At 39.3% G+C, this 13294-nt stretch overlaps 1 protein-coding gene across 5 annotated transcripts in view; it reads left to right on the top strand.

Moving 5' to 3' along the window:
* Positions 1 to 305: 305 nt before the first annotated feature.
* Positions 306 to 13294, top strand: part of ano5a (anoctamin 5a) — a 50684-nt gene continuing 37695 nt past the window's right edge. For 2 of the 5 annotated variants that reach the window (XM_077211437.1, XM_077211438.1), the window contains exons 1-4: positions 351 to 621; positions 4474 to 4535; positions 6592 to 6723; positions 10829 to 10870. In XM_077211437.1, coding sequence (XP_077067552.1) covers positions 549 to 621; positions 4474 to 4535; positions 6592 to 6723; positions 10829 to 10870 — 309 coding nt within the window. In that variant the 5' untranslated portion in view covers positions 351 to 548. Of the gene's footprint in view, positions 622 to 4473; positions 4536 to 6591; positions 6724 to 10828; positions 10871 to 13294 lie in introns of all 5 variants that reach the window. The other 3 variants (XM_077211439.1, XM_077211441.1, XM_077211440.1) reach the window with 3 other exon arrangements.

A 13294-nucleotide genomic window follows, 5' to 3' on the forward strand; every position in this document is an offset into this window, starting at 1 on the left:
CAGGCTAAAGAAATTTCTCAGAAAGGTTGTTTTTCCAGCTAAGTGAATATAAGCGCGAGGGTTAAGAATTATGGATTTATATATTTGTTGTGTGTCGACAAAATTGCGGTCATTTTATGTCACTCCCCTTTAAATCAAGTGAGCGCTCAAGAGTGAGCGAATTTACCAATCCAACTATGTGGAAGGTTTAACTCATGAATTTTAAATAGACCCCAATGACGTGGCTTTGCAACCTCCCAATGCAAAGACCTGTTCTTGAATATGAATTAGTCCATGTTAACGTTGTAAGTTAACCTTCCAATAGTGAAGACATTGCTCATGCATATTAAGAGAGGGGCTCTTGCCATAGTAGGATCGTAATTTCGCCGACTGAGACCCAAGACAAACCCGAGTGGGCAAATCTGATCCGCTGAGCGTGAAGTGAACGGTCAATCCTCGGGCAGAGCTAAGATCGGATCACGGGGCGTGGGCTCACACGGAGCCCTGGCGGAAAGATCTATGATTTATATCAGATTCACATTTAGAATACATCAGGACACTTAATAAAAATGAATCGCGGATCGGGAAAGTCGAGTGATGAGACGCTTATAGAAATGAACCGAACTGCTTGGTCCAGCGGCGGTAAGTGTCTGGAACACGCCTTTACTCGTTTTCACACATGGACATGTTTTAAAAGAAGAAGAAAAAAATACAGTTTGTGCTTTATTCTGAAGTTAGCTACCACTTTTGCTGTTCATTTATCTTATTCAAATAGTCTTTTTAGAGTTAATGGCCTGAAGAGTATTTTACAAATGCGCACATCCGTTCCGTCCAAATTGTGCGCGACAGTAACATGAGACAACAGCTTTAAACTTATATTATTTTTATTTTATTATAACCATAAAATTATTATAATAGCCTACTAGTATAAAATAAAGTTTAAAAAAACTTTTTTATTGTAGAATTGTATTGTACAATTTATTGTAGGCCTATCTGGATGTATAGCCTGTAATTTGTGTTCTTCAGGTAGTCACGTTTACATTTTATTAGCCTATAGTCAATGAATTTTACTAAGGACAAAGAGCTTTACTATATTTTTGTAGTAGCCTACTGTTCTTGTAAACACCAGAAAAGTTTATACTACATGTTGATATAATACAGTTGTACTCTCTAACACAGTATAAAGTGTGAAAAGTATATCCTGTTAGCATGATGTTGATCATATTGATATGCAATACAGTGGGTGCACACTACAATGACAGTAATAAATTTTCTGTATAGTTAAACAGAATAGGCTGAGATACTCATGAACTTCCCCATTAAAATCCTTGATTGTGTTTTTACCTTAAAACGGACATGTACTTTTCCTTCTCTTTGTCATCAGTGTAGTCTACATGCCAACAGCCAAAGCAGTTTCTATTAAACTCATTGCAGTGAAGGGACCTAACAGACACACTGAACAGCTCAAAAACACTGTACATTCCTGATAACCTGGGCTATGGTCAGATGTTATAGAGTATATAAAATACCGGTAGTGTAGAATAGGTTTTTAAAAAGTAGCTTGATAATGACTTTGAACAGTTTTAGTGTTTGTAAAAAATCATAGAACAATTGATAGTTAATCCAAATGACTTCTCATATTTACTAATGGAACCACTTGATATGAATCAAGACACAATGGATATTGCTCCCTTTGTCAGACTTGTTTGAATGTTGCTGACTTCAGGTCGTCTTCACTTGTCCCTGCATGATGTGCAGCATTAGGGGAGTTCCCTGATAAGCTGATAAAGGGCTCTATAAACTCATCTGCAACATTTGTTTTCAACTTTGTCTAATTCTACACACACTAATTCTCTGCCACTTTAAACCATAAAAGAATTCCACTCAAAAGAACTGTAACTAATATCACTTTGACATCATGGTTTTATGCTGCACATAGCAACTAACCACAAAATAGGTCTCATGTGCTTTGTGTTCATAGTTTCCTGTTAGCAACCATTCTCACTTCCAGTTTCACACCATGTACCTAAAGTTGACTCATTTTCTTAAAGCAGTCAAGTGTTCATGAAGATTGTATCTATTAGCTGGTTCAGGTTTGATTAGGATTGGAGCTTAACTTGGCAGGATGATAGATCTCTTGGAACAGAACAGATCAGTCTTTGTCCTAAGATATGCAATACATTAAGACAAGACTGATTTATATATCCTGTCGCTCAAACAATAAAGAATGCTAGCAAAACTAAAGTCATGCAAACAGGGTACTATATCTTCAATGTATTCACGTTGCTTTGAGTAAAAGTAAAATAATTGTGAATGTCAATCAAAAGTCAGACATCTTCATGCAATGAAAATAAATATTAATTGAATCGTTTTTAAATGAATCCTGGCTTGTTCGAAAGACCACTGTCACATGGATAGGCTATACACACACACACACACACACACACTATACAATTATAAAATGTTATCTTTATATAACAGCAGAGATTGTTCATCTAAAATTCATTGGTTTGATAACACACTATTGCATGATTTTATGGGTTTTGTCAAAGCTTCCTTTCTGTGAGTCAGAGACATAAACATTGGACAGGAGACGAGTTCACCCAAACATGACAATTCTCTCACTCACCCTCGTGTCTTTTGTGTTTGAGATTCATTTGAAAAGTGAGGGAAAATATTAAATGAACCCTATAAAACCTACTGTATCATATTTGATATCAACATTTATAAATTATCAACAGGAATGAAACTGTTGAACACAATCTACCGCATGCCTTCTGTCGTCTGATTGATAGTTTAGCCTATACCTTTTTAGAAAGTAAAAAGTCTAGTATAATTTTTAAAATGTCTCCTTTCAGCATGTGGTTCACATGTTTTTGTTTTTTTTAGCTGTGAAATCTTTAATGATTTTTTATAAAGTAAACATAAGGATAACATTTATATTGTTAGTATTATTTTAAGATGAACACTTACTGGACTGAAGCAACTTAGGTTTATTTGATTATCCATACCTACTTTTTAAAAAAAAAATTATTTCTTTTAGAAAATACATGTTCAAATATGATACATCAGGCTTTTGAATAATGTTTAATTGTACATCTCTAAATCATCACTGTTTTGCATTGCAATGTTTTGCCCTCCAAAATAAAAACTACAGCGGTGTAATCATAAAACTAAGCATTTACATATCATCTTACAAAGACAAATCATTTGCAGACACAGACCTGGTTTAACAAACAGGGTTTAGATTAAGCCAGGATTAGGCCTTTGTTGAATTAGGACATTTATAGCCTTTATAAACATGCCTTAGAAAAATAAAATAAAAACATTGTTGGTGTGCATCTTCTTGAGACAAAACAACGACACTGAGATTTTAAGATATGTCAGTGAAAGTTGCTTTCAGTTAAAACAGCTCAAACATGCATTTTTAGCCTGTGACTAGACAGTGAGAAGATTCGTCAAGAATTCCCCACACACTCAAATATCTACTCTGCATACTATGAGCTCTGGAGCAATTCTCCTCTGGTAGGTGTTATACATGAGCTTGGCCTGCAGTACATTTTGCCTGATCTGATAAGAAACCATCTAGTATTCCAGCTGTATTTAGATGTAAGAGCTGGTTTTGGACTATGTGGCTTCATACAGTCAGTGTTGTGGACTGACGACTGCCATATTTACTATCAGGCGTGACAGTCAAATTGTCCTGTTGACAGACTGAAGTACATCATGTATTTATTTATTGATATATAACCAAAGTCAGCTCTTATACTTGCTACTAATGCGTGTAACCATAGTTACACACAAACAGATGATTAATATCAATGTTTGCATTGCATCTTCAAAGATTTCCTTTTGTCATTCTAAACTGTTCAGCTTTTCAGGACACTCGCACTGTGTTCTTCCTCTTACGTTTGCAGTCAGAAACTCTTATGATACAATATAAAGCAATATAATAATCAATGTTACAACAATAAAATATTCAGATGTAAAGGTTCCAGAAACAAAATGTTCTAAGACTTGATCATAAAAATGAAGATGAATGAGAATAGGGACAGTCTTGGTTATTTCACTTCAGTAAGTTGGACAACTAACTTAAGGTTTTGGATAAGTAAACATAATTTGTTTTTGGAATTTAAAAAATAAATGTCTGTACCTTATTGTGCTTCTGTGTTAGTATGACCAGTGTTTTTGTGTATCTGTGTACTTTTCTGTTCAAGTATGTAAATATTTTTTGGATTAATGTGAGGAGCAGAAAAACAAGGGTTTGTTATATTAGATAGTTCAGGATATATGTTTGACCATAAGATACTTTTCACCTAATTTATATCCCCAAAAGTTTGACAATGTTACAAATTGTTTTATCAGACGGAATTTACATTGATTTCACAACAGCTAATTTTTGAAGAAACAACTAGAAAAGGGAAGATTTTGTTGAAAAAGGGAAGTCATTTGAACATCTATTAACATCCCTTATTTTGTCTTTTTTCTCTCCAGAAGAAAACAATGGCTTCCATACCAGTTCGGATAAGGAGTCATTTCAACTTGAAAATGCTGCGGTAAAAAATCTTATACATTCAGACACCAGTTTAAGTCCTCCTGATCTTCAGTTTCTACGTCAAATCAATTGATAGTGCCAACACTAGTCTTAATACTGTCACAAACCTGTTGTAAAGATCTGCGTAGACCAGAATGAATTTCCATGCTGGTCCAGGCTGATTTATGCAGGTTTGTGGTAGTTTGGTGCGGTTTGGTGCTGGTCAAGCTTATGGTTGCTGTTTACCGCCAAATAATCTGGTCAACCAGCATGATGTTTATTGGTCTTAAGTTGGATGAGCAAGGAAATATTGCTGGTTAAGAAGCCTGTTAACCATATCTCACTAGCAGGTGAAAAGATTTCATATCTTAAAGAGATACTTGAGATTTTGTCCAGTAAGGGACCCCTTGTAATCGCATAGCAACAAGCTAACAGTCCTCGGCAACCACCCAAAACACACTAGGATTGTTTATTTTAATCATTTTTAATCATTTTTATTGGGTTTTCAGTGCATTCATTGTTCAGCCAACTCTATAGAAATCAGAAGCAGGTGTCATATAGCAGGTTATTGCATAAGTTAGTAATGCGTTATTAAAATCTTTTTTTTAAAACCATCCTTTGTTGAGATAAATAGTTAAATAGACATGCTGCGACTCAATAGAGAGGTTTTCAAAGAAATGCTCATGTCTTGTGAACAAAGTGTGTTTTGTCACAGGTCAATGCATTAATTAAGAGATGTTTATGTTCATTAAGAACACAATGCAGGGAAACCCATATCCAATTATAATTAATTAGCTCATATTAATGGTCAGTGGTCAGTTTGTGTTTGCGTAGACAGGTGTCCTTCCATCATGACACATTCATTCAAATCAGTTCACCTTTGCCCATGCACGTCCATTAAATTTGCATATGAAAAATAACTTGTTCCAAAACAACTTCCATTGTGTTTGCTGTTTTCTTAGTCTTTGTTTTGGTTTTCAGGATTGTTCATTGTGGTGCCGTTTTACCAGTAAAACAAGTTTGTTTTGAGAAAACTCTATTGTGGACTTGAGAAACAGATGTACTTGATGTATTGGAGTTGCACGATTACAGATAAATTGAGAATCACGATTGAAAAAACAAATAGAGATCACGATTCTCCCATAATTCTGAATAGACAACTAAACAAAATAAGATGCGATTGGACCGCATTAAGGGTTTTCTGTTAGAACGGTGTTTTGTGAGCACGACTAAGCACTAAGTTAATAACTAATGATCATTGCGATGGAAGTGAATCGATCAAAACTAACTTTAGCTGGACAATAACTTTATTCTAGATCTGCTTTAAAGTAGCATTTTTAGCAAGTAGTCACTGTAGCAATTTTTATTGTTAATCATTGGTCAAATATATATTATGGGGTCTTAAGTTACAGTAAGTAAAGACCAAATGTCATGTTCATTTTTTTGTGATCTAGCTAGTTTTCAGTCAGCTAGCTTCCCCATACTATAGTGGGGTTGTGTGAATTCGTTCTATGGAGGTTTGTTAAAGTGGGTTTTAGGGTAGGGCTGTTGTTGGGCTGCTGGCATGACAGTGAAAACACAGCTTGATTTGGTCCTCGCGGCTCGAGATGCGATGCTATTGGCCCGATATGTTGTTAGCCCTGGCTCGCACTGGCTGGCTGTGGAAAAACGGCCGGTAATACTAGTGTCTCCAAACTGATCATGACACATTGATTTTGAATATGCGCATTCATAAAGAAGTTTTTCATGAAATAACATGAATAAATATTTAAATTTGAGTCAGTTTCCCACAAAGTTATCTTAAACTTCAGAAGACTTGGAATATTAGTCAAATAGACTAATTTTCTGATATATTTATAATGCTTTAAAAAAAGAAGCAGACCCCTCAGACTCAGATGAAATACTTGGAGTTTTGCTGATGTCATCAAACAAATACTGAAGTTCACTTTATCTTCACTGTTATCTGTCCACCAACCCTCTTTTTCTTAAACTGAATCAAGATAAGCACACTCTGTTTCTCATATGTGACTGCCACCCTTTCTCTTCTCTCTTTTCTGTTTCTCTTCCTGTCTGTGTAGTCCATGGTGAGTGTTGTCTCTGAATGCACAAGCACTGTGTCTGTTTGCTCAAGTCATTCTTCAGTGATTGAATGTGAACAGTGTGAGCGAGAACACACTGAACCACAGCAGCACCTCTCCAACTTTAAGGGGGTAAGAAGGGAGTGTGTTTGTGTTGTGTGTGAGTTTGAAGTGTGATTTAAAGGGGCCATCATGGAAAACACATTTTTTATCATATACACTGAACAAAATTATAAACGCAACACTTTTGTCTTTGCCCTCACTTTTCATGAGCTGAACTCAAAGATCAAAGACTTTTTCTATGTACACAAAAGGCCTATTGCTCTCAAATATTGTTCACAAATCTGTCTAATAAATCTGTGTTAGTGAGCACTTCTCCTTTGCCAAGATAATCCATCCACCTCACAGGTGTGGCATATCAAGTTGCTGATTAGACAACATGATTATTGCACAGGTGTGCCTTAGGCTGGCCATAATGAAAGGCCACTCTAAAATGTGAAGTTTTATCACACAGCACAATCCCACAGATGTTGCAAGTTTTGAGGGAGTGTGCAATTGGCATGCTGACTGCAGGAATGTCCACCAGAGCTGTTGCCCGTGAATTGAAGGTTCATTTCTCTACCATAAGCCATCTCCAAAGGCGTTTCAGTGTTTGGCAGTACATCCAACAGGCCTCGCAACCGCAGACCACGTGTAACCACACCAGCCCAGGACCACCACATCCAGCATCTTTACCTCCAAGATCGTCTGAAACCAGCCACCTGGACCGCTGCTGCAACAATTGGTTTGCATAGCCAAATAATTTCTGCACAAACTGTCAGAAACCGTCTCAGGGAAGCTCATCTGCATGCTCGTCGTCCTCATCGGGGTCTCGACCTGACTGCAGTTCGTAGTTGTAAACGACTTGAGTGGGCAAATGCTCACATTCGATGGCGTCTGGCACTTTGGAGAGGTGTTGTCTTCACGGATGAATCCCGGTTTTCACTGTACAGGGCAGATGGCAGACAGCGTGTATGGCATCATGTGGGTGAGCGGTTTGTTGATGTCAACGTTGTGGATCGAGTGGCCCATGGTGGCGGTGGGGTTATGGTATGGGCAGGCGTATATTACCACGACCACCACCTCATGTTGCTGCATGATAATGCACAGCTCCATGTTGCAAAGATCTGTACACAATTCCTGGAAGCTGAAAACATCCCAGTTCTTGCATGGCCAGCAAACTCACCGGACATGTCAACCATTGAGCATGTTTGGGATGCTCTGGATCGGTGTATACAACAGCGTCTTCCAGGTCCTGCCAATATCCAGCAACTTCGCACAGCCATTGAAGAGGAATGGACCAACATTTCACAGGCCATAATCAACAACCTGATCAACTCTATGCTAAGGAGATGTGTTGCACTGCGTAAGACAAATGGTGGTCACACCAGATACTGACCGGTTTTCGGAGACCTGCAAGACCTGCTCCACCCTCCAGACCCGCTACTGGTGGCCCAACATGCTCCGCGATGTCAAGACCTTCATCCAAGGATGCATCCTGTGCGCTATGAATAAGAATCACTTACTCGCTGGAAAGCTCATGCCCCTACCTGTTCCACAAAGACCCTGGTCACACATTGGGGTTGATTTTGTGACTGACCTTCCACCCTCAGAGGAAAACACCTGTATCCTGGTGGCCATTGATCGCTTTTCTAAAGCGTGCAAATTGATTCCCCTGAAGAACTTACCCACAGCATTTGTAACCGCAGAACTGTTAATGGAACATGTCTTCCGGAATTTCGGCCTTCCAGAGGACATTGTGTCAGACAGGGGGCCACAATTCATCTCAAAGGTGTGGCGAGCCTTCTTTGCATTAATGAACGTAACCATAAGTCTAACTTCAGGGTATCACCCACAGGCGAATGGGCAGGCGGAACGTAAAATCCAGGATGTCAGCCGTTTCCTCCGTACCTTCTGCCATGCCAACCAGCATCTCTGGAGCCGCTATCTCGTATGGGCAGAGTAAGCTCAAAATTCCCTTCGACAAACCTCCACCAACTTAACCCCGTTCCAATGCATTCTGGGTTACCAACCCCCACTGTTCCCGTGGTCCGGGGAGTCCTCAGAAGTCCCTGCAGTCAACGCCTGGTTCCGGAACAGTGAGAGGGTATGGAACCAAGCTCACCATCACCTCCAACATGCCATAAACCGCCACAGTCACTTCGCAGACGCTCATCGTCGCAACGCCCCCGAATACCAACCTGGCCAACTGGTTTGGCTTTCGACCAAGGATATCCGGCTGAGACTACCTTGTCGCAAACTAAGTCCAAGATACATCGGTCCATTTCCCATAACGAGGCAAATTAATCCAGTTACCTACCAGCTCCGTCTGCCAAACCAGTATCGCATCCACCCCTCATTCCATGTCTCCCTTCTGAAGCCCCATCACTCACCTGTTCCAGTTCCCTCTACTGATCTTGCGCAAGATGAGAATCCTCCGGTACTACCCATTGAAGCAGAATCCATCTTCGCTGTAAGAAGGATCCTGGACTCCCGACGTCGGGGTGGTCAACTCGAGTACCTGGTTGACTGGGAGTTTTATGGACCAGAGGAGAGGTGTTGGGTACCTCGTAAGGACGTCCTCGATCCCATGCTACTCACTGACTTCCATGAACAACATCCTGAAAAACCTGCTCCTCGACCTCGAGGTAGACCCCCGCGACATCGGGGTCCTGGGTCCGCTGGCGCGGACGCTGGAGGAGGGGGTAGTGTCAGGAATCAATCAGATTCATTCCCATCCACCACTCAAAGATCACTCTCCCCGGAATACTAACCACTCACACCTCTGCACCATCAATTACCTCATCACCCAGCTCTACAAAACACCCATGCACACTTCAGTCTTTGTCAAGCCTCCAACAGGAATAGACCATAACCCTCTGTCTCCTGAAGTCTCCAAGTCAACCTGAAAACCACCACGTAACGTATACTCACCTTTGAAATACTCACCTTTGTATCCTTGTCCCGCTGTTCCCAGAAGTCCTGCCTGGTCCCATGTTCCCCGAGTCCTGGAGATTCGTCTGAGTGTCCCACGTTCCCGCCAATATCTCCGTGTCCGCTACTGGATCTGAAATAGAAAAGGAGACGTATCAATGAACAGTGTCTACTCACGCCAAGCTAACTAAAGGAGGATCTGCTCACCTGGAATCCACTCTGCACGTAGTGATCGTCACCGCACCTTCACCTGAACCTTGCCTATTCACCTTGTCACTTGAATCATTGTAAATAAACTCACGTTTGAATTCACTTACCTCCGCCTCTGTGCCTGTATCCTGACACAACCAGAGTGTTTGCATGTCCTGTTACTTTAGACGCTCATAGCGATGGCCGTTCACTCACTGCTGAGGGCCTTGGAAAACCAAAGGCAAATAAGAGAATCTTTAGCCGCGTTTCCACCGCAGGAACTTTCCCCAGGAACTAGGAACTTTGGGGTGGTACTCGGTGTGTTTACACCGCAGGAACCAGGGTCTAAATGAAGTTCCGGGTGAAAATTTCCCCCCAGAAAGTCCCTGCTGGCGAGGTAGTACTTTTTCAGAGTTCAGGAACTTTCGGGGTGGGACTTGTGCGCTGAACATACTGATTGGTTGAGCTCACGTCACATTTGATTGGTTGACTCCATGCAGCATTTTATTTTAGCCGCCATTTTTAAAAATCGCGCTTCCTGGCTTCGTGCAGTAAAGAGTTGTCTGGAAATGAATATGGAGTTTACAAAAAAATACGACCAGAGCAAAACGCACTCAAAACTCAAAACAAACGCGCAGACTGGGAGGAGCAGTCGCACGCAGTTCAACGTCACCAGTTACATAATCTTCCCGGTACTTTAGTCCGCGGTGTAAACGCAGTAAGCAACCGGTCTGGGGCAAAAAAAGTTCCCGGGACAAATAGTTCCTGGTAATTGCGGTGGAAACGCGGCTTTAGTCCTTGTAACTTAATGCACAGAATTTGAGTAATATTACAATATTGCTGTTGATAACATGCTATTAGATTATTTTTTATAGACTTTATCTGGTTTCATTATTACAATAAAGCATTCTGAGATAAATTAGTAACAGATGAACATTAAATAGACTTTTGCCCGGATGGTTTATTGTGTAGTGTGAACATAGACCAGGCGTTTACGTCTATTTGTGTGCTTTATCTTTGTTACTGTGTGTATTCTAGTGTTATTAACCTCACAACACACTCAATTCATCCACAGATCTGGAGAAAGAGAGCATTATTTCTGAAGTATCGCTCCAGGGTACGCCACGGTAAAGAGGGCTGAACTGTGTGTGTGTGTGTGTGTGTGTGTGTGTGTGTGTGTGTGTTTGCTTTGAGTGAGCATCTTGCATTTTGATCATATTAGACTCTATTATTGTGTTGTGAAAAACATCATGAAATGCATGGCAAAGTTTCTATAAAGTGACTTATGGTTGTGTAAAACTAAATATTCAGTGGGAAATAATGCAGGCTGAGACCTAATTTTATAATTGTATGTATTGGATTGTGAAAAGACAATTTAATGGATTGTTTGAATTACTTACCTTGAGTATTGAATGTCAGGTTGTAACGCATCCTGCAGTGTGCCATGACTTTCCTAACAGTTTTTGCCTGATGGATAATGAAATATTCTTGAAGGAGGGGTTCAAGCCATATCTAGGGACACAAGCTTAACCTATACAGTTGACGCGCAGACTCAGGCATTGTGTGGTGCAAGACAAACACACGACGAAGAAAATGAAGGATAGCAGGCTTTAATAATCCACAAGGCAAATTCCAACTCAGATAAGCAGTCCAACACAATGTGGACACTGATGAGAACCGACAATAAAACTCAAACAGAACTGAACTTAAGTAGTGGAGATAACGAGACACACACCTGAACATAATGATGAGATCAAAAGAATAACCACGACAACTAAGGCAGGACAGAACAAAACACAAACAAAGTCCACGTGGTGTGACAACAGTATATCACACACTATTTTTTTTACTTGTAAGTTGACTTGTGAAGTATTGATCATGTCAGCTAAAATAGTCTCATAGGCATTATGTTGTAAAATTTTCAGAAATATTATTTTAAGGAAATATTTAGAAAAACATTTTTTTCTTTAGAAATCTGAATCGGGATTTTTTTTTCAGAAAGTAGATTGATTTTATATTGAATTCTCTGAAAAATGTAAATGCTATGGCGTGATCAAAAGTGGTCTGAAACGTCTACATCAAATGATGGTATGTTTTGCGCATGACTATCGGTTTAAATAACATTAATGTTTGAGAAACCTGTTTGTATTATTTTCCAATAGCATTTGCTAATGTTAGTTGCACAGAAACACTGCAAAAAGGAGTAAAAGTACATTTTATCCAGCAAAATAGCTTTTTGACCCACAAAACTAATGAATGTGAATTACTTTGAAACTCTACACACACATTTTAAATCCACAATATTATCCTAAACATTGTTGTCCAAACAAACAATTTCATACTGAACAATATTGTTGATTTGTTCAGGGTTTGTAAGCTCCAAGCCTGCATTGCAGCATTAATAAATTATGTTTAGTGTGGTTTTTGAAAGCAGCATTTAAAAGCATCAGAGGAAAGAAACAGAAATGGAGGTCACAGACAGGGGACTTTGAAATCTTTAACCCATTTGTTTAGATGTTAACATGTTTGCATGTTAATATATGGTTTGCACATTATTAAAAACGGTTGAGAGAACCTTTAATTTTTTTTTTAACTTTCTTAAAAATACTTTTTTTTGTATGTGTACTATTAAGTCTCTAAAAAACAAAGTTCCTTCCCTGTATGATAACATGTCTGTGAACATATAAGTTTGATAATGTTCATTAGCTGTGTTTTTTATAGAGCCTGAGTCTCTAATTGTGTCATGTTCCATAATTATATATCTGTGTTGGAGATAGAGTTTTTTTGTGGCTGAAGGCTCTGCAGCTCACTCTGTCCCGGCCTGATTTACCTAACCACGCATATACTTACACTATATGTCAGTGCAGGAGTGTATGGTTATTATTGACTGCTTTTTTTTCTAGCATATGTTCATATGCATCATCTTCAACTTGTAATTATGGTAAATGAAAGAGGGAGAGACCTGTAGTGAAAGAACAGTTGTCGCTCTGCCAGGTCAAACATACATGTATTCCTGCTTACAGTAAAGAGACAGCAGGATGTTAATTAGATGATGTTTGCACAGAAGAGTATTTCTATGTGTGCCAGTGAGATTTGTTTAGAAAGGGATCAGGCTACATCACTCTTAAAGGGACAGTTCATAAAATTTTTTTAAAAAGAATTGTTAGCATTTACACCATGGCAGGAATAATTTTGTACCGATTGTGAACAATATGATGTGAGTGAGTAAATAATGCCAGAATTGTTATCATTACCAAATTTGGAAATACAAAAACATGGGGAAGTACAATACGGATGTGAAGAAGAAATAGTGAATCAGATGGGAAAGTGATGAGATAAGCCTGATAATTTACATTCTATTGTAACTTTCTAACGCTGAGGTTGGTCCCTTTGAAACATGTCACGATCTGTATATGGGTTTTGAGCTTGGTATGCAAATGACAGCAGAGAGAACATTAGGCCTACTGTGGAAATTGTATTGCCCAGAGGATACTCTTTCATAGCTCAGCGAAGTGTTAGTTCACCCAAAACTGACAGATTC

Source organism: Siphateles boraxobius, unplaced genomic scaffold, assembly GCF_051911475.1.
Source record: "Siphateles boraxobius isolate OS27281-9 unplaced genomic scaffold, OSU_SipBor_1 65, whole genome shotgun sequence".
Classification (NCBI taxonomy): Eukaryota; Metazoa; Chordata; class Actinopteri; order Cypriniformes; family Leuciscidae; genus Siphateles; species Siphateles boraxobius.